Below are 22,439 nucleotides of genomic sequence, written 5' to 3'. Positions count from 1 at the left end.
GCACCGACATTGCAGAGGTCATGAGTTTGAATTCTGTTGAAGCTTCCTGAATTTTTCAGGTGTCTATAAGAGGCAATTGCTTAGATTGTCCAGATATTAAGGTGATATCGAGACCGGTGAAGCCAAGAGAGTGCTCAACAGTGAAGGAGCGGTATTTATCGGTAGAATGGCTACTCAATCTGAGTACATATGATGAGTGGACCAACTTCGATTTGGTCTACGAAAGGAAAGGAAAGGAAAGGAACCATAGTTAACGTCGATAACTCGTAACAGTAATTCGACTGACAAACCTGAGGTCGACAGTGCGCTCATTTTACTCCCCCCTCTCCATCAGTGTGAAACAGAACATATGTACTCAGATTGAGTAGCCATTCTACCGATATATATAGCTGGTAACATATAAAACGACGTGATAAATGCTTAAATTGATCATCAGCTAAAAAGTGCTCAATGGTTTTACCAGAGCTTTGAATAGATACGCAGAGACTTGAACTATGTCAAAAACATTTATTTGGTACTCTGAGTTTCATGCTTCTTACAACTTCTTACAAAGCAATCATCAGGCAACTGCCAGAAAGAAGGAATACATGGTGTTGTTAAAAACTGGATCATTGGATAATGCAGTTCAAGAGTTCTGACTGGCTGAGCCATCATGGGTTATGAGCCATTATACCATGATCTACAAACACGGCAAGCATACGCCTGATTTTTTGGGCCTTTTTATTTTTATTGTAGTCTAGTTTTCTATATTTTGGGGGGTTTTTAATAAAACAATTATTCCACTCGCGCATGTTGGATATGAGATGATTATAGCCAACTCGGCGCTACGCGCCTCGTTGGCCATCTACCATCTCATATCCAACGCGCGCTCATGGAATAATTGTTAATTATACAGTGATTTTGAAAAAAGCGGTAGCGATTCGTTATGGCTAGGATGTATGGCAAACGTTAAACAAGACAACCAATTTGCAGTAAACTGCTAACTGAAATGAATCTTTTAGGCTTAATTGTCATTAAGAAGGAATTTCTTTGCATGTCTGCAACTCGATACAAGTTTATTTCTGTTGTTCAGGGTCGCCATATTCGGTCTACAAATTAGAACGAGTTTCAATAGAGTGTCGTAAAACCAAAACCAAAGTAATTAGACCTAATTACTTTGGCCAATGCAACCTCGAAGTAATTACACGTAGCCGACGCAAAGCTCGGGAAAATGTGCACGCGCGAGCCACGATTGGTTTTGGTTTTACTTCTGATTGGTTGAAAAAGTGGCGCGAGAACTTTGAACCAATCACTGAGTGAAGTAATGCAAAACCAAAGCAATTCGCTAATTACTTTCGACACGAAAACGACTCTATAAAGTACTTTTCCCACAGACACAAATTACACTTCTTCCTTACATTTGAATACGATCCCGCATGTCTAACAATGCGCCATTTGCTTCTTGTCTTTAATTCCAAGCTCCATGCATCTTTACTAAGTTTGGGGGGGGGGGGGGGGGGAAGGTACTCCCAGAAAAATTGGGAAGGGGTGTGCGGCCCGCTTCCCAAAACCCTTACCCTATTTATGACCAAAATCTGCGATTTTCCCTGCCCTATTTATGACCTGACCAAAAATTTGATACCCAATTTATGACCTGACCCTTATATCAATACCCTGGTGCAGAACTGCCTTACAATTATTTCCCTACTTCAGACCAATGTTAAAGGCAATGTTTATCTGCTTTTATTAGGTGGGTTACATGATAAAGAAGTAGCTTCTAAATAAAAAACGAATTCAAGACTAGAGTGGAAAAATGGATACCCTATTTATGACCAAAATGGCGAAAAATTGGTCAAAATCGATACCCTATTTATGACCAAAACGGCTGAAAAACCCTACCCTTTGGGGCCGCACATACCTATATAGCCCATATAAGGGAGTACCCCCCCCCCCCCCCTTCCTGGGGGGTTTAGTGGAATTTCTGTGGCGTTCATTTCTAAAGGAACATGTGTGGTTTCTGTAACGCGAATATCAAGCGGAAGTCACAACATCGCACTCAAGGCCAACCTACATTTGCGACACATCGTTCAAATCGCGTTACAGAAACCACACATGAAGGATTATTTGCCGGGTGGTCAGGGTGTTAAAAAAAAAAATAACCTACACAACTGGAGAATGGAGAAGAATTGATACATTTTGCGGCCTAGGCTGATTAGATACATGAATACAACAAACTAACTGCTCGTGAAACTGGTGCAGGAAAGAGGGAAAAACAACTTATACCACAAATAATACGTCTTGGTGAATTTAACGACAGCCCATTCTAATTCAGGAAACCTCAGGAGAGTAACAATCAAATTTTCAGTAGAAAACAGCCATCCACAATAAACGAAGGCGAACCGAGGCGCGTAAAGACGCAAGGGTCGCATACGTTACAACTATCAGCAGAAGACAGACGACTAAAAGTTCAACTCGGAATAAGGCTGTGTGGAATTAAGACAACTGTCAATGTCTTTGCAAGACGAAGACAGGTCTGACAGACCTGTGTTCAATTTAGATGACCACTCGATCGAAGAGCCAAATTCGGAGAATAAATTTAAACAGCTTTATAAAAAGGTTAGAAGAAATGAAAATTTTATTTTTATGTGAAACGTGATCGTCTCGAATTTCGCGTGAACGTGAAAGCATTTTGGATATTATTCGTGACGCGTGAAAAGGCTAAGTATTTTTACTTGACTGAGTTTTACAATGTGGTGTAGGGGACCCTCATCAAAAGATGGCTACCTCAATTACCAGGCTTTTTGAATAGTTGATATTTATCTTTCTGAACTAAGGATACCATGCCGCAAGCATATTCAAAATTAGGTCTTACTAGGCTACAGTAAAGCTTAGATTTCAGAGATTTACATTATACAGAACTAAGCATGCCTTAAGTTTCTTCTGATATATAACGCCTAGAGTATACTTAGCACTTGAGGAAATCTGTGAAACATGACTTGCCCATTCAAAGTCTTCTGAGAATATAATTCCTCAGTTTGAGTGGTGGTGGTCCCTATCCAATGTATGACCATTTGTAATTGTGTGACATTTTTCTAGGTTAAGGAGGCTCTAAAGCATTTCAACACTTAAAAGACTCTCCGTTTAGATCGAATAACGCTACAACACTGTATCATGTAACAGCAATGTTACGTTACCATATGAAACATCGATTATTTCCAAACAAGATGTGATCATTATTATGATGTAATAAGTTACCATGGCATCCCGCGGGGGTCTGAAAAAAGCAACTAAAGACAAAACAACCGGTGTTTTTACAGGGCTTGCCCGTTGCCACGGTGACATATTACGTCACAATAATAACTGTATCTTGTTCAGCAATAATTCGTGTTTCATTTGGTACCACAATATTGCCAAAACATGATACAACGTTGTGGTGCCAATCCTTCAAATAAGAGCGTCACTTGGAAGCGTTGAAACTGGTTCGAGCCTCCTTAAATGACATTTGCTTGAGTCCTTTTCCCACTTCAATAAAGCCTGCGGGTCGCCAGGGATCACATCACGCTTGTCCGTTGATGCAGTTCAGTCTCCAAGGTTACCTTCTGAGTCCCAGAAACAAATCGAAATCCAAGTCAGAATGCTACCATTTATACCATAATGACTTAGCTTATAGAGTAGTCTCTTGTGTGGTACATGATCAAATAAATGCCTCAAAACAATCCAGTACAAAGGCATCTACTTGAGTTCCCATAAATTCGAATGTGGTTCATTCACACAACGCAACGCAGCAGCGGTTTGTTAAAAACCAGCCACGAGCTTTACAGTGTGTTCACTGAAACCGGGGCCACCCAGATAATGAAAACCCGCAATCAGAGGGCAGAGCTGAATTAATAGATTACAACATTTTCAGACCTCCGGTACAAAACAATGAAATCGCAACTTGTTCGTTGACCGGTGATGCTTTATTGACTATGGGGTCGGTTACTGTAAATTATCTAGGTGACCCCGGTTTCAGTGAACGCACTGTAAGCAGCTTGTTTAGATGTCAATAACGTTCAGGTTTTCATTCACCAAAATTCAGCGGGATTTTACTGAACCATTTGCTTTTTGATTCCCGATGTTAGACTGAAAAACTACTTGCTCTAGTCTGCTAGCTTGTTAAAATTCAAACCTGCTTTCACGAAGGAAACCCTATGGTCAATCGTGCGGCTAGTGCGTGCTCTTCTAGTGAAAGTTGCTGGCGACACCTTGAGGAGTAACAGGAGAACTTCTCCGGCTACCACTCTTATATGAAAACCTGAAAGCGTACACCAGCGCAGGAGTCACAGCGATATTGTTGGAACAACTTTTCGCGTCAAAACTGACGGGAATAATCATTCGTCCAATCAAATTTCTTTAGGTAATCCACGTGCGGCACGTTTTTTCTCCTCTTCGAGGCCTTTTCCCGAACTCAAAGACCAAAAACGACCGCGTCACGGCATGGACGCATTCACCTTATTATGAGTTTCTGCTGCAGGGACCGCGGAGTACGTTTGAAAGTGAAGGGGGAGGGGGGGGGGGGTGGGAGGTTTTAGTATGGATCATGGAAGTGTAATGGGAAGGCGAGAGGTTTAGGAGAAAACAACACTGTAGGAAAAAAGTGATGGGAGGGCTATAGCCAACGCCCCCCCCCCCCGTCCAAGTCAGCCCCTTCCTCTCTGCGGCCCTATCACTGCTTCCTGACACATTTCAGCGCCTCGTCAGCTCCCAAGGGATATTTAGGCAAGTTTGAATAGATTTTTGTGAAATTCTTACGTTTGATATTCAAGAGATTAATAAAGCAGGTTAGCCGGGATGGCAGTTTTTACCCTTGAAATGCACAAGAACGGTTCAAACGAAGAAGGGAAATGTCATTTCACGTACGGGAGACACGTTTCGGATTTCCCGTGGTCATTTTGCTAATCGATCCGTTACCATGACTTCCGAGAAAAGGACGTTTATGCACGCGACGTTTTTGCGGCTACGAACGACAACCAGAAGTAAGCTGTTTTTCTATTTAACTTGTCTTTACACTACCACATTCATATTGTTCAGTATCTTTTCACTATTAGACTCGATCATTATAAAAATCTGGGAGAGACCTCTGTTCTAACATGCGAAATGTTCACTTCCGGTTGACGACCTTGTCTCAAAAACGAGACGAACGAAACGAAATTTATTCTCCAAGGGAACAAACCAGGGCCCGGTTGTTCGAAAGTCGATTGCCTTTTCCACGATTAGCGTAAACTTTTGTTCCATGTTTTCAACTTTTTTGGCGAAGGTTTATTTTTCTTAGTTTTGTTTTTCAAGATTGGCTTCTTCTAATGTAAAGTTTTGCAGAATATCAACGCTGAACAGCATTTATTTGGTGGTAGAGTAAAAACCTCCTCGGTTAATTTTTAATCCGGGATTATAGCGTTAATCGGCTTATTCAGGTGGTTTGTCTGAAAAGGTAGTAATGGCAGAGTCTGTTGGGGCCTTTTTCAGTTTGGACTTTTTTTAAGGCTGTTTTTGCAGCGAAATAAGATGATTTTCTTCGTTGATCATTTCAACGTTGAAAATATTCATATCACATCTTTGGAATCTTGGGTTCGGAAAAAAGTTCCATCCCTCACTAACGCGTCAACAAAATTCGCCCTTTTCGCTCAAAACCGAGGCAAAAAGTATTCTTATCGCCTGCCTTTATCTACATCCACATCATCAGTTTAAAAGACCCGTTTCCTCCATTCTTTTAACAGTCTCAGCTTTTGAAGTGTTTTTCAAGTCTCCACTTTCGTCAGAGTTGTATTTTGTGGTTATGACCCGAAATAAGCGTCCTTCCGGGAAATTGAGAACAGTAGAGGCGCTTTCATCGCGTGTCTTGTCTACAAAGAATGCTGGGACGGCATCATGGCGGAAGATGAGAAGCTGACCATAGTGAAAAGGGTCAAGAAAGAAGAAGGAAATAAAAAAGATGTTAACCTCAGTGATGAAGTTTTGGTCAACTTACCCGTCAAGGACTTAAATTCTTTTCTGCGAGGCTTCTCGGACGACGAGATCTACCGTATCAAGCAGAGAAGAAGAACTTTGAAAAATAGGGGTTACGCTCAAAATAGCCGCACCAAGCGTGTTCGCCAAAAGGAGGATTTGGAAGAGGAAAGACAACAATTACGCAAAGATTTAGAGCAGCTTGCTCGAGAGAACGATAACCTGAAGAGAGAAAGGGACGAAGCCAGGAAAAAATACGATTCATTACAAAAACTACTGACTAACAGGACGAAAACCGTTGGTTTGCATCTAATTGGCGTGGGCCACGGTAACTCATCAACTGCAGACCACGAGATTCAAGTTGACGTTGTCGGAATTGAAGACGACAAGGCAAATAGTACCAGAGACTCACAGGAATCTGATCTTTCCGACGACTATCGATCGAGGAAATCGTCGGGTCGCTCTGAGACCGAAACAGACGATTCGCGATGAATGGACTAGAAATACTATCAACTTCTTCAATAATTCGACGCGACCGACTTTGTTTACAAACGTACGGATATCACAAGCTAACAATGCGAGCCATATGTCTGCAGTGTGAATGCCGTTGCGCCCGTAGCAAGAGCCCTCAGATTTTCAAAAATGGACTCTACTTGGATAGAAAAGCGATATTTTGGTAATGTTAAGCCCAAATATGTATTTAAACGTTGAGTAGGATGTTTGTTCGTGCTTCGTAGTTAAAAGCGTAAATATCAATGTAGTGAATATTTAGTGTACATAAATTGGGTAAAATTCCACAAAAATATTTTCAAAATTTTGGTTCGACTTAACAAAGGTAGGAGCGACAAACTTTCGATTTCATTTCTCGGTTGCTTTGTCGGGTAATGCGTGTAAATATTTCAACTTTCACAAAGCTAAGATGTTTGCAGTTTCTTCACTGTATCGTATGCCACATTGAATCAATGGACAACTTCGTAGTGAAATCGTTTATAACTGAGTCCACGGGCATGAAAAAGACTTTTTAAATTTATTCTTTTAATCCTGTTTCTTTATCGGAAACGTATGAACAGGAAAGAACAGAAACCACACTTAATTCTTAATATTGGTCACGCTGACTAAGCAGTTTTTTGAATAAGTGGTGTGGTCACATTCGTAGTAATTATTGCTCAACCCAAGTTCAAAGTGACATAGGCAATCACATTGTTCCAATTGTATATTTTACTGGAAATTAAGACAGATAGACTGGCTGTTAGAAATTTGACTGTTAGAGGTTTGGACTGAAATCAAATAACTTCACTGTATGTAAAATTATAGGAAATCAATAATATTCAGTTTATTCCATCACATGGATAAAACATGTAACAAACTTAACCTCAAGTTTTGATTGAAGTGTGAGAAAATTAAATATCTTGCAGTCCTAGATGGTAACACTTTTGTTAATGTAACCACCAGCAGAATTCAAATTGATTCAAGGTCATTCAATAACTTTGCCGTACTAATTTTTTCTCATGGAAACAAGAGCATGCATATGCCAACATTATCCTGAATACACAAGTCCCATATCACAATGCATACATTGTGTTTTGATGTTCTAAAGAGAGTCAAGATTTTTCAAATGAGATGCTGAAACTTTTCATCATTTCTTCAATTTGTGACTTGTATAATGGATCCACAAAGGAAAATGTGGAAAGAAATTTCATAAGAACTAATTTGTTGAATTTGTAAATGCTTTCGTTGCATGGCTGAGATTAGAGGACATTCTTGATACACGCCACATACAATCCACCATTTTAGACTCCTAAAAACTATGTATGGAGCTTGAAAATGTCCATTATTCTGATCTTGGAGGGTCAACAGGAATCCTCAAGACAAAGGAGGCTCTTTTTAACTCAACTCAAGAGTCTGGAAATGTCAACAGTATAAAGGTCGTAACATAATTAGGAGATGTACAATTGTCTGGGTGATTCACTCATGTCCAGAAATAGATGCATGCCCAACGATAAGGTTAGGGAAAAGGTTAGTGTCATTTTTAGGCCAGGGTAAATGCAAAAGTTTATCGTTACCGTACCAGCAGCATTTGGGGGACACTTTGTGACATTAATAATTATTGGTATAAATACACAGGTGATTATACAAAATCGTGCACGCTCTCATTGGCTCGCTATCTCGGATTATCAGCCGATAATCACCTCGACGGACAAAATGGCTGCCAGTAGTCGTTTTGCAAATGTAAGTGAAGATGATTTCGTGTTGAAATGTTTTTTTTTTTCTCTTTTTTGAACTAATCACCTGTGTATTTATACTAAAACAATTATTCGCCGCAGGCTCATTGATTATTGGTGAATATATACCTCAACTTCGTCTCGGTGAATATTCACCAATAATCACTTCACTTTCGGCGAATAATTATTGTTAATTATTGTGTATTCGGAGATGAGACACAAGTGATGTTGAAGTTGTAGAAAAGAGCAAGGGGACAATAATTTGTGGCGTTAAATGAAATCTGCGTGCATCTAATTATTTTCATTTTTGGAGGACAGGGTGATTGTAGTCCTGAGGATTATTTGTGATGGCATTGACTAACATTATTTGAACCCATTGACCCCTCGGTGAGACTTGATATATTTTACTCTTTATGTCTAACTTCCTTAACAGCTTTTACTCTGTCTAATGCCAGATGACTTACTCGTCAGCTGGGCGAGTCCTGGGGCATTTGAGGTGTCAATGGATTAAGAGCTGAAAATTCACAGTAGTTAAGGTACTTGACCAAAATCACCTGGATCAGTTCAGTTCCAGTACAAACCATGAACTGTATCATGACTAAAATCTTATACAAAGGTTTAGCTCACTAGGCCCTTGATTAAAGACTTGCCCTGTTTTTTAGCACAGCAGTTGAACCTGTGACCTCCTAAGAGTGACACTTCTAGATTTTATTGTGTAATGCCAGACAATTTTACTGTCAGTTGGGGTCAATGGGTTAACCACCTCTACATCCACTTGAAAACTACATGCATGTCCCCTTTAAACACATTTACCGTAAACACCCGCAGATAAGCCGCACCTCTTAACCTAAAATAGTTGCTAGAAATCAGGGGAGCAGCTTATCTATAGGAACATTTGAAAAAGGCTGCTTCTGGTGTCCCGTTTTCCATATTCGCGTCTGATCTAATGCCTGATTACTAAGCTAGGAACATTCCGCTCACATTCTTGTTGTAATGCAAAAATCTTTGGAAAAAACTGTGTTGAATGAAGAAATTCCTGTCAACAAATACCAGAAAAAGATGAATCATATTGTAAAAGTTGGTAGAAATGACATTCGTTATCGTTAAGTGCTAAAATTGTGGTTGAGACTTTGAAGTATTTTCAGTTTCAACGTTAATAGTGAGTTTACGTTCAATGAGCAGTGGATGAAGAAGACTTCTTAAGACTTGACTTTGGATTTCTTAAATTGATTTCCCCAATTTTTCCAAAATTTGCCCTGCTAAATTCAGGACGCTGCTTATCTGCAGGTGTTTACGATAATTCTCCAAGCTCCAAGTTCCAATTTAAAAAATCTCAGCTCAGGAAGAAACTTTCAGACACCTTGTGTAACTGCAAACATCCTTTGCAGGAAATTGTTCCCAAGGCTTCAGTGCAGTCTCAAGACCCACCCCCCATGGCTCCACACATTTTAGCCCACAACCTAAAGTTCTCAAAAACTTGCGCTTGAACACTAATGCGTTTTGCAGTCCTAATCTCTCTTTTATTATAAATTACATGTGAGATAAAATTCAGTTACAGGACAATCCATTTTTAAGCCAGTTCTTACAGTAAGTGTGTGAGAAGTTCTACAGCTTTAAGAAACAAACTGTAAACACATACTAAAAAATATCATGCAGTGAAATAGTTTGCAAGATTATGTTTTGAAAAAATAATGTCAAACAAGCACACAGAGGAGTTGCATAAAAGAACAACCCAAAGTCCTGACAGAAAGTTTTGTGAGAAAAAAGTATGGACAAAAGTTTATTTTTTGTGAGTTACAAATAAGTTGTAGTCTTCTAAACATTTACAGGAAGATACAAAGCTGTATTTTGAGAAACTATTTTTCTTCACACCATTCATTTTCTTTCCGAACCTGTCAGCAAAAGAAATAAGAAAATGTTTACACCAGCAAGACTTTTAACTGAAAAAAACAGCTAATTCAAGCTACAAAATAACTCTAATTTACCGATGCTACTACTAAAAACGAATGGCTTTCACATACATTGTACCAAGGAGAAACAACAATGCTAGTGGGCAACAGTGGGTTCCGAGCAACTAATTACCGGTACCAGTTTGCATCATTTTTCATTACAGTAATTTATGGAGTTTGTTTCAGGATTCCACATGAAGTTCTTTTACCAGTATTAAACAGTAGTGTGTTAACCACATGGATTTTTCAGTATTCCCTTCTCTTAATGTTTCCTTGTTTTTATCCACTGACAAGTAACAGCAACCTTTTGATTTGAGGGCTTACAGTTTACTGGGTTTCTTCAGCCATAAAGGCATCATCAGAACTTTGACTGATTCTTATTAAATCATCAAAACATGTTAACGTTGCTGTAGTCAAGAGTCAAGTCGTGTTTTAGAATTAAATATAGTCAAAACAAGAGCGACAGGAGAAGTAAAGATTGTAGTGGTAATTCGAAAAGTAGCTGCATTGTAGTAGATTTCTGTATTTGTTTATTATTAAAAGGCATTTTGTAAATATTGTACTTGGCTAACAATATGAAGTCTCATGCATAGTCTTACATGTAGGCATCCAGCATTTAAGTTATCAAACATTTAAGTTATCAAAATGGACAATACCTGTTCTTCCTCCTCAGGAGTGAAATCATTCTTGATGTTAAAAGTCTTCCTGATCTCCTCTGGCGTTTTCCCTGTTTGAAATTAAAGACAAGACACATACTTGTTACAAGCAACAAGCATTATTTTAGTTTACCAGGTCTACACAAGTGTGTGCACAGTAAAATATAATGTTATGATAATTGGATGGGTGACACTTATCTATTAATTTTTTTAATAGTGACTTCCACATACAGTGTACTCAGAATTCACTTTATAATTCAGGTACAGAGGATTGTGGTAACTGGGTCTTTAGACTAGGCTGAGATAAAATAAATTTAAATTATTAATTTTACTTAAGTAGGCACATTACAGGGTTGCAGATAATAGCAGGGAGCCGAGGAAAATACCCGGCTGGCAGGGTGATTTTCCTGGCTGAAAAAGGACCGTACAATCTTTAATTAAATTGCTTCTGCTTTCTCGTAAATGTCTTCAGTGAAACATTACTTCATTTTTTGGCTGTTTGAACTTCAATATTGTCGTGTTTCCTGAAGAGACAAGATTGTAAACACTCCCTGTCGAAGAATGATTCACTGAATGTGTTTGGTAAAAAGCCCACTGTTCAGCTGTATTTCTACTTCATGTATATGAAATAATCTAAACCCAGTTGGGTATCTCCAACCATGCCAGGCAACATATGTGCATAAGCTGAAATGTTGGCTGGAAAAAGGAGTCCTGAAAGGAAATTCTGCAGTGCTCAGTAAAAAGCAATTCTTCAAATCTGCCAAAGATACTTCATAAAACTCTGGCAGACTAAGTGAAAATTAGAAGAAAGCCCTATTACCAAGACAGAATCAGCAAGACACGCCAAGAGACAAGAGAGCACTTGTTCAAAGTGACATTTCTTCATGTAAAAGGCAACAATAATTTGTCCAACGAGAACATAACGATTGGCTTTGAATTTTCACTGTAAACATGTGCCTCCTAAAATCAAGAAAATGCATTTACCAGAGTCTAAATTTCAAAATTATCCTGCCAACCCCCTAGAAGGGACGTGCTGCAGGCCTAGCTAACTGTACCTTCGGCCCAAATTAAGTACCCGCCTGTTATGTGCACATTACCGTCTTAACAAAATTTTCGCTACAGTCACGCTCAAAAATAAGTTGCCAGTCTCGTGTCATTTCTCGCGAGACGAGAGTCTCGCCTCGAGAGACAGTGTATACAGATTTCATGGGCAAATGTTTACACGCAAAGACAATAATACACCACCGCCAACCGCATTTTGAGTGTCAAGTGTTACGTTTGGGAGCGCGAGTGTCTTTGTAAACAGGTTAAAGTGCTACTGTGACGAAATTTGAATCTTCCCTATCGAAGCCATTTTGGCACATAAACACGTAGTCTGTACGAGAAGAAGAATGCTGTTTACCATTTTCAAATATCTCTTTTTGTTCTGGTTGGATATTCAAGTTTTTTTAATATGCAAATTAGCCAAGTGATGACGTCATAAACCCTACCAAATTTTGATCAAGTATGATGGAGAAAGATATCTCAGCCAATTTGTATCAGAAAGACTTGGTTCTTTGCACTAAGATTCTAGTAGATGTGTTCCACAATATGAGCATACCATTTTTGTTACCATGGCAACATACTGGGTTCCAGACCTCCCTGATATTAAAAGCTTTGCAGACCACCTTTGGCGTTCTGTTTTGATATTTGCAAATGGTGCCTCATCTGCATGATCCTGCCAGCATATAAAGATGTTAGGTCGAGTTTGTGGCCTTGGTTAATGTGTTTCTAGCCTGAGATCACCAAAATATTGAAATCAGGTTGGAGGGGACTGGACAAGAGTGAGTTGCCATGGGAACCAATTTCTTTACAGTCGTAGGTGTGTTGCCTTCAGAACTATCAGCTCACCAAGTTTCAATGGTCTCTGTTGCAAATTGACCGAGATAGTTCTATTTATATTCTTGATGTTCTACTGGGTTGGGTGAATGACGTCATCAGCCTTCTCATTTGCATATTTAACACATTTTTCAAACTTAAATATCTCTGGAACCAATGCAGATATTTCCAAACGGTAAACAGCGTTTTTAATGTTTCATGGTACTCTATGTGATAAACCAAAAAACTCAAGGGATAAAAATTTGATCACAGTAGCACTTTAATCTTTGGAAAGTTTTCGTTTATGCAAACACTTACAGTTTTTCGAACCGTCTCGCGAGAGGGTGGTAACTTACTTTTGAGTGGTACTGTACATCTGTATTACTAGGAATGAAAAGTCAAAGCTCTGCCTCCTTGAACTTATTGTAGAGGACATTTTCCTTTACCGTAGAGTTTGCAATGCCATGGTCAGTTTTGCGAAATTCAATAAATTGCCATTTGTTTTTGTTTTGCAATAATGCTGAAAAATGCCCAAAATTTTTTTTACAAAGTTACACAAAGTTATAATCTTTAAATCCAGCAAGGCAACTCATCCACCTAAAATCACAGGGAAAATTTGCAGATATTTTCAAATAGTTGTGAAACAGCAACAACATGTAACTCTGGACCACAGACCGTATCGTGGGACATGTCCTCCTACTGCAATGCACTGCACTGTACACAACCCCAAGGGACTGTACACAAGTCCACTTTTGTATATGATTATAGTTTTTTAGCAGGTCAATACCTTTGATCATGTTAGCCACAGTTTTACAAGTGACATCCAGAAGTCCTTTGATATCAAGGTAGTTAGCAGCCTAAAAATGCAAGTGACATTGTTTTCACTTTAAAAATGCTAAAAAATAATGTAACCACAACAAAGAAAAATTATTACTCTGTCAAAGTAAGTTTCTTCTAAACACTTCACAATCCTGTCACCAAAACAGCAAGTAAAATACATGTAATATCGTCTTTTATACGAAAGTTTCACCACAAACAAGCCTTCAATTGACATCTTCACTAAAGCTATGAGGGGACTACCGTGCATGCATTATAGATACTAGTATTACTTTAACTCTAAGGAACCTCATAGCCCCTTCTTTCCCCATACAGTCAACTCATCTACAATGGACCTAAAAGTACATGTACAATGTACACCATTTTTGCACTCAGAGCCATATAACTGTGTACAATCACCAACCATATCAAAATTATTTCACTTGAATGTGCTCACAATTCGATAGTCAAACTATTGTATAATGAGCGCTCTAAGAATTGAAGGGCTCCGGGCAAAAACATTACTGCTGGGGAATTACTCTCCCATAATGTCTCACAGGCCAATTACCAATACAGTGTATGCAAATTAAACACAAAACAAACAAGGTAATTTAAATGCCAATTTCGCACTTACCTGTATTCAATGACTTTTGTTTGGCTGATGATTCTTGAGAATTTCGACAAAATTTACCTTGTGGGGTTTTAAAGGGGCACAACTAAAATAACTTCAAACTGCAGAACATAATAATTATTATTGGGTTCACACTAGGATGAGTAGCACAATCATGACTCCATTTTGCGTTACATAGGTCAAAAAACCTTCAAATGCTAAAATGCTCGCTTTATTGTTTCTCTATGTCCACTTTTGCTTTTGATGTTTGTTTCAAGCAAATTCATGCAAAAAGTTACAGTTATGCGATATAGAAAGCAGTTTTTCCATTTCCCATAATCCTTTGTGGGCGTGGCCTATTTCAGATTCTGGCCTTTTTCTTCTAAAATAAAGAGTTATTTACAAGCAGCAAATTATTATTCTACATATTTAGGGAAAATACATGCTGGCTTTGATAATCAGGGCTGCGATGTTCTGATTCTGAGCAAATGTTTCCCCATTGAAATTCACTCAGTCACATCAAACACATGCTTGATCACGCTGTATTGTATTGCATAATTTATTCTAGGCCTTAAGAATAGCTTGGTACACCCCGATTGTTTTTTTGTCACAAGAACGAAGCAAAACATTTCATCTGTGCCGGAGTTATGGCGGATTTTTGATGGAAGATTTTGGAGGGAACCGTGCTTGTGGAGGTTTACGTTACGCTTAATGAGCACAGCATTATAGCGCAAAATGTTTCAGCATCGTTCAAAGCTGAAAATCTCTGGCCTCAGTGGATGAAAATGGCTTAAAGTGCTCACTGTTGTCGGTTATCGCAAGCCCAAGATATGCTGCTCAATCAGACTACAATACTCGCTTTAGAAACAGCAAAATATTGGAAGTAAGTGGTGAGTCCTCTGTTAATTTGGACATCACCAGTGCAGTGCAGAAACTGTTTCAGTCTTTTTAAATTTGTTCTAGTTACGTCCTCGCTTTGTATTTTGACTTTAAACTTTGACACAGAGTCTGTCACATAAAGCCCATTCATCTGACATGGTTTATGTTTGTATTTATTTTGAGACATGTGCCGAGCCGTATCGACCTATTTTAGAAACTGCCTTTCAAAAGAATGTGAAGCGTTACAATGAAGGGTCAGTACAACGATGTTGTTTTTCAAGAACTTCTAATAAAGAAAAGTATCTGAAAGTTGTTGTGTGCATTTTCCTTTGTTATTCTGATATGTAACCGGAATTTCATAAGGTTTTGTGCATTATAACCAGAGCAATTATTCAAAATACGCTCGAACCGCCATTGTTTGTGTTACGCGTTACATGAACATTCAGTCACTTTTTTTGGGAACAGAAATCTTTTTTTAGGTTTATTTTGAAAAGGATACAACTTAAATTATTTGTACATCAAAGAGACTTATTTGTACGATATGGGAAAAATTTTCAGGGTGAAATAGCCATTAGAAGCCGAGATATTGCAATTAACAAGAGAGTACCCCTAGAATGTAGTGATGACTGTGCTACTCATCTAGGCACTAAGTCTGTCTTACCCTAAGTCAAGCCAAGTTACCCTAAGTCCGCTTAAGTGTTCAGACATATCTAGAAGACAAATTCTTTCCGTGCAAAGCTGTCATCATTAACAATAAAAATAACAGATAAGGTAACTAACATCATAAATGTGGTGAGGTAGTCACCATCCATTTAGCGAAGAAGTTGAGATCAAAATGAGACTGAGAAGCCGTAAAATCGCTGTAATTGCGACTGTTGTTTGTTTATTAAATTTACAAAGGTTGATCAGCCAAATAACCTTACAAAATCTTATGTTCCTTCGTGAAAGAATGATGGAAGATTTTGTCCAAGAGAGTGAAAGCCTGCTTTTTCTGACCGCCCTACTTTTGAGCGTTCACCGAAGGCGAGGTAATTTTCGGCACATAAGAAGAAGAGCGTGGGCCTGGCCAAGACCGCAGAACTGGTTTGATGTAATGCTAGCATCACCTCGGCTGAATGTTCTTTGGAAACCAAACTTTTGAATGGAACGTGAAACGTTTGACAAGCTTTGCCAAATTCTATCCGATAAAAGCCACGATTTTGATTTTTTTTTGCTATCAGGTTTCTTAAGTCAGCCTTAAGTCATGTTTGAAACAGACTTAAGAACTGCTTAGGTCATTTGAGTTTGCTGACACTAAGACAGCGGTTCACACCTGTCATTTTTACTAAGTCGACTTAAAGAGATTACTAAGTCAGACTTTGTGGTCTAATGTGAACCAACAAATGTTGACAATTAAAATTGTTCAAACTTTTTCCAATGAAAGTGTTTGTATCCGAAAAAAATGAATTTCAAAAATGCTTGTTTTGGCTTTCAAATCTACCAAGCACCGCCATCTTGAATAATATTATAATTGTGACATGTTGTTGTTGCCCTATTGTTCTGACACAAAGAGAGTTTGTTTCGGAACAAAAGGGCAAACATGACACATCACAATAACTATTATTCAAGATGGTGGCGCCGGGGAAATTTGAAAGCCAAAACAAGCGTGCAGAATGCTTTCATTGGAAAAAGTTTGAGCAACTTTGAACAATTGTAATCATTATTTTCTGTGGTTTAAAGTTATTTGTATTTTGTTGCTTTAGTGGAGGTTCCCTTTAACAGTGGGGTTTCAAATAATGAATGAACTGATTTTAAGTGCTTGCATTACGAGATGTAAAGTGATCACTTCCACTTGAATCAGGCCATATAGTACATGTAAACCAGTGCTTGAAATTAGCGGTCGTCCAGTCCTCCCAGCCGACCAGAAATTTTACCAGGTGACTAGTTTTTGGTAAAAAGAAAAGTTTGGTTGCCTGAAGAAAAAAACAACTAACAACCCAGCCAAAAATAGAAAAAGAATGCTAAGCAGCACCCAACTCACTAGTTGGTTTTCTATTGTCAATGTCCAAAAGTAGTGGGATGTTAACATGCCTGGCTTTTAAAAGAGGGACAACCTGGGTTTTTTCTTTAATTTCAAGCACTAATACACAACTTACAGTATTACTTTGAGATTTTACCATGAAGACCTTACTCTTGGTTAATAATTATGGAATTATGAAGAAAATTAAATAATTAATTTTTTTGTCCCCTTCTTGTTTCAAAGATAAGGGACGGTTTGTTAACCCACTGGCTGGGCCTAGGACTGGGAGTGGAACTTAATAGAGTTTATTCTGTCTATTTTACACGCCAGTGAGGGTGGACAAGGGTCGGTTCAGGTATCAACTGGCTTCAGATGATGAATCTCCAGCTACAGAGTTGGGTCTATACTCACGAGAATAAGTTCAAAAAGAGTGCCTTGGTCAACTTTGAGAAACTCTTGATCCCATGGATCAATATCGTCTGTTCTCTTTTCCTTGTTTTCATCGTCATCTGGAGGTGGAGGATCATCTTTATGTTTTTCAGCCCACTGAATTACCTACAAAATTATGAAATGATATTATACAACTGTACATCATGGGACTCTGTATGCAGTATCACAATATTGATCACATTATAATTATACAGTATGTTGGTCAAACACAGCAATGACACAAGGTCTGTAGCTATTTAACAATTTCGCCATTGAAAGGTGAGGTGAATATCGATACGCTGTAAGTCAAGGTTTTTATTCACCAATATTCACTGAACCTGAGGTGAATAATAATGTTTTAGTATAGTTACATAGGGGATTATTTGAAAAAATGCATTTTCTTTAAATTCCTGAGGATGCAACCAATCAGCTGTGTGGTGAAGTTGAATTCAAAACAGCTCAAGACAAATCCTGCCACCTGATAGGGCAGATTTGTGTACACATCCAGTGTTGTAAACACTTGCAAGATTAGTGTGAGCTGTGTAGAAATGCAAAACCTAACCAAGAGGGAAAGTAAGTTCTGCAACTTTAAGAAGAGGTTCATAGAGAGTGAGGCACTGGGAAAATTGACCAGTTGTTGGCCTGACTTTTTGCCTGGCTGTTTCCAATTATCCACTGTACTTTTCTTCCCTTGTCAAAAAATGACAAATACACAGCTACATGTGCAAAACACTGATGGTCTCCTGTGCAAAACCTTAATGAAGGCCCAGTCAAGGCAAGCAACAGTTTACAGGCATACGTACATGTATACTTGACAAAACAGTCTTAGCACTTGGTGATTTGCTAAAGCCCTTAGCCCAATGCATAATTATTTCAGTATTCTTTCAATAGCAGCACCTCTGTGCTCTACTCTTTGCAAAATCTTACAGTGTTCAGTGAGAGGTGTGGTGAGACAAGTCCTACTGTTTCAAATTTTTTTGTTCTTGGAGGAGACGAGAAAGTGACCCAACAGACCCAAATTCAAAAAGGATGGGATTCAGACTTAAGGCCAAAAGAGTCATTATTATTACATGTATTTCATGTACTGACAGTACCTTCTTGAGAATTGCAGCATTGACATTTGGTAGGGGAACCGGTTCATCGTCATCTTCATCCATACCAAGATCTGCAAAAAAGCCACATGCAAATAAACATGATGTGAACAAGAAAACATGCAAAATAAAATGAACATGTCTAGAATATCCCTGCATCATCTAAAGACATTAAAATCACAGAATTTTAAAAAAACAACAAAACTTTTGAGTTTATAACATTATTGTTTTTCACTTTCTGGGTGCCTTTTTTATTACAATAAAGAGACAGCGAATCGGAATAGAAGCTACACTTACACTTAACCATATTATCCTTATCATAAAGCAATGCGGAAATGGACAGCAATGACTAGAATATCCCTACATCATCATTGAAAGCACAGTATTTTAAGAAAACAATGAAACATCTCGAGTCTCTTCATAGTAATAAAAAAGGCACCCAGACAATGGAAAAAAATTATAAACTCAAAGGTTTCATCATTTTCTTAAAATTCTGTGATTTTAATGATGATGCCGGGATATTCTAGTCACTACTGTCCATTTCCACATCGCTTTATGATAAGGATAATATGGTAAAGTGTAACGGTAGCTTCTACTCCGATTCACTGCCTCTTCATAGTAAAATGAACATTGTGTATGAACATGGATTGGAAGTATTCAAGGCTCACAGCTAGAGGAGCCACTTAAGAAAAGAAAAAAAATCACTTAAAAAAATAGACATTAACCGAGTGATTCCTGGGAGTAAGACTTACCGGTAACAGATTTTACTCTCACTGTCTAGCACCAGGGGCCCATTTCTCGAACGTCCTGAAAACTTTTCGGGCGCGAAAAGCCATTTGTGAACCTGCCAACTGCTTGTTCAGGAGAGCCGGAATTTAAGCATGTTTTCAAGGTAACAAAAAGTAAACTTACCGTGAAGTTTGACGCCTTAAATCCTCTCTGTCCTTGAGACACAGAGGGAATTGTAACACCAGAAAATGGCCTGTAAAGTTTCGGGACTTTCGAGAAACGGGCCCCGAGGCCCGCTTGTTTTAAAGCCGATTAACTTAATCCAGGATTAGCGTAAACTTTTGTTTCATGTTTTCAACTTTTTGGTGAAAGTTTCTTTTGCTTATTAATTCTTGTTTTTCAAGATTGACTTCTTCTAATGTAAAGTTTTGCCGAATATCAGGGTTAAACAGCATTTAGGAGTAGAGAAATAAACTCCATGGTTAAATTTTAATCTGGGATTAGTGTCAATCGGCTTTTGAACAACCGGGACCAGGTGATTTTTCTTGTCAACTGGGGGCACCCTAGGGAGCCTGAAGGGGTCAATGGGTTAAAAAAAAAACATGATGGACAAGAGGCAACCAGAAAAAAAAAATTGTCAGCTTAGTTTGTGCCCTAAACTAAGCAATGGCGACTGTCATCGTGCCCTGAAACTAATCCTATAGGAATTATTGAGCTCTATTCTTATCCAAACACTTTCTTTTGCTGTCACGAATAAACATGGGCTGATCACCAGAAAAAGCCAGCAAAAGAAGCTCCTTAACCTTTCATGTTTTTTTAAAGGGAAGCACTTTCACCTGACCTTGTTCTCTCACTTACCTTCAAGCATAGTCTTTATTGTGACAGAAGCCTTAGCAACTTCTACATCTACATCAAAAATTTCTCCATCTGAACTTTGTAACTTGATCTCAGGCATCTATAAAAAGAAATACAAGATTAATGCAGTATGGTTGCACTCTTAGGGAACCTATTTTTAAGAAGGCCTCATGGCAATAATAACCTTTACAAAGCAGACAATTTTACCAGCAATGGTTACGGCTTCATTATTTGATTCCTAGACTCAGTATCATACATGTGCAGTATCTGGGTTGAGTTGCAGTTTCGAGAGGTTTTCTCCAGGTACTTCGGTTTTCCCCTCTCCTCAAAAACCAACCTACATGTATGATTTGATTTGATTTAATTTGATTTCTGTAAGGTGCCCCCAATTAGTTCCTCAGTGCTAAATACAGTGTACATATTTAAAATTTAAAATTTGGTTACAATGACAGTTCTACTTTGAAAAGATGATACAAAGCTCAGATGCTAAGAAGATGCTAAGACAGAAAGCTAATACAAAGCAGATACAAAGCTAAGATGATACAAGTTACCTCAGTTACTGTAAACAAAAGTTCACTCCTAGTTGTTTTACAATAGGAGACTCAGCAAGAGATGCTTATAGTCTTAAACTGAAAGAAGCTATCTACATTTCACGTTTAAAGCAAGAGCTAAACGTACAGTTACAGCATAATAATAATTTTTGTTTTTTGTAAGCAACGTGTTTAACACTTGTGCACGCACATGTGTTATGTCATGTTGTGCAACTTTCACCCTGCTAGCAGAGCCTTACTTGCTTGATTTTGGCGTTCTCGAGAAAGACTCTGCATGAATCGAGTAAGATCTTTATTGAGCATGTGCTGCATGTTGCCAGAATACAGTTTCAAACCCAGGCCTAATATGGTTTATAGGTGCCACCATCTTGATTTTTCATGGCACAACGGGCTCACTTTTAACCATCGCTTTTATCACTAAACGGACACTCACACTGGAAAAACCAGTTGGACAAGAGGAAACAAGATTGTTTAGTCCAGAAGTTCGGGCTGCGGCGGGTTCAAAGAATTGACATGATTCAGGCAGACCCTCCTTTTCTCCTGCTTAGTAAAGAAAAAGACAAAAGGAGGCTCTGCTCGCAGGATGTGCAACTTTGCATCATCTTTTCAAAATATAACCATCAGTGTACATCTTGTGGTTCAAATTCTTTCCTGGTTCAAGATTTTTAAACCAGTACAATTGTGATTTTCCTTTGTTTTAGATTATGATAATGAATATACGACAAAGAAAAATCAAAATTGACCTGGTTTGAACAATTTTAAACCACGAAAAAATTGGAGCCACAACATACGTACCCTTGAACATGACAATAAAGACTACAGTATTATCTCTGTATAATTAGGGAGTTTAATGAAGCTGCGGACAGCAACCGGAAGTAAGCTGCTTTTCCTTTTAACTTACCTTGTCACTACCACCATTACATTGCTAAGTATCTTTTCTCCATTAGAGATGACTAGGTTAAAAATCTGGGAGACACTATTATCCTAATGTTCATTTCCGGTTACTGTCGGAGGCTCAAACACGTTGTGTGCTTAAACTCCCTAATAAGAGAAAAGCAATTTTAATGCTGAGCCACTTATTATTTATGATTTGTGCGTATGTTATGTCATATCGTAGCAAAAGTTAGGCGAATACAAAACGGTAAACTGCAAAAATGTATCCATATGGACAGAATTCTAGCGAACGAATACAAACACTTTCGCTCTTGTTTCGCCATTTGAGGTCAGCCTAAACGGCCTCAAATGATCCTGGGATATACTCAAAGTTTAAAAGATCCTTTCAGAAATTCTCGAAAACTGTGTCGTTTTTAAAAAAAGCACTTCATATCTCATCAAACAACTACGTAAAACATAAAATTATCTACAGCTGAAGAGTTAATTAGAGGAAATTGCTCGAAGTGAAATAACGTTGAAAAAGTGGATTTGCAACGGGAAAATAATTTTCAAAAGCACTGTGAACACAAAGACAACTTTAAAGAGAGCGGAAAATGAAGAACTGGATGTTTCTACTTTTGAAAATCTTGATCAAGAGCCTTTGTATGAGAACTTCATTTTATGGTTACAAATTTTTAGAGCTAAACTTGCGTTCAACAAGAAAGAAAATAACAATAAGCAATACCTCAGCGGTCCAATCTTGATTCTGTTTCCTTCTGAACGACTACAATAGTACGTAGGAAACAGAATAAACGCAAAAAACAGATATTTTATCGCTCTAAACGAGAACTGCTGTAACATGCAAAGCCGTTGGGAGGTGATTGTTCCCAGAATTCTTTGAGCGTAATAATTGTCCGAGGGAAGCCTGGTAATGAAAGATCTGGTTAAAGAAGTCTTACATG

General features: G+C 38.3%; 2 protein-coding genes across 3 annotated transcripts; one reads left to right on the top strand and one right to left on the bottom strand.

Moving 5' to 3' along the window:
• The first annotated feature begins 5,843 nt into the window (after positions 1 to 5,843).
• On the top strand, positions 5,844 to 7,381 carry LOC138032701 (transcription factor MafK-like). Its single transcript, XM_068880402.1, has one exon. It carries the CDS (start codon positions 5,884 to 5,886, stop codon positions 6,451 to 6,453), a length of 570 nt encoding a protein of 189 aa, XP_068736503.1. The 5' UTR covers positions 5,844 to 5,883; the 3' UTR covers positions 6,454 to 7,381.
• Positions 7,382 to 9,681: 2,300 nt separating this feature from the next.
• On the bottom strand, positions 9,682 to 22,371 carry LOC138032702 (S-phase kinase-associated protein 1). Of its 2 annotated transcripts, XM_068880404.1 has the most exons (8): positions 22,223 to 22,359; positions 21,506 to 21,645; positions 20,057 to 20,153; positions 18,473 to 18,543; positions 17,361 to 17,504; positions 13,433 to 13,502; positions 10,789 to 10,859; positions 9,682 to 10,075 (listed from the first exon to the last, which is right to left on the bottom strand). In XM_068880404.1, the coding sequence occupies exons 3-8, from the start codon at positions 20,151 to 20,153 to the stop codon at positions 10,040 to 10,042; spliced, it is 489 nt and encodes a 162-aa protein (XP_068736505.1). In that variant the 5' UTR covers positions 21,506 to 21,645; positions 22,223 to 22,359; the 3' UTR covers positions 9,682 to 10,039. The 2 variants fall into 2 exon arrangements, with proteins under 2 accessions (XP_068736505.1, XP_068736504.1); XM_068880403.1 differs by lacking the exon at positions 21,506 to 21,645 and having other exon boundaries at positions 22,223 to 22,371.
• Between the last annotated feature and the right edge of the window lie 68 nt (positions 22,372 to 22,439).

This window comes from Montipora capricornis, chromosome 14 (assembly GCF_036669925.1).
Source record: "Montipora capricornis isolate CH-2021 chromosome 14, ASM3666992v2, whole genome shotgun sequence".
Classification (NCBI taxonomy): Eukaryota; Metazoa; Cnidaria; class Anthozoa; order Scleractinia; family Acroporidae; genus Montipora; species Montipora capricornis.
This window is presented reverse-complemented; position numbering and strand designations above follow the sequence as displayed.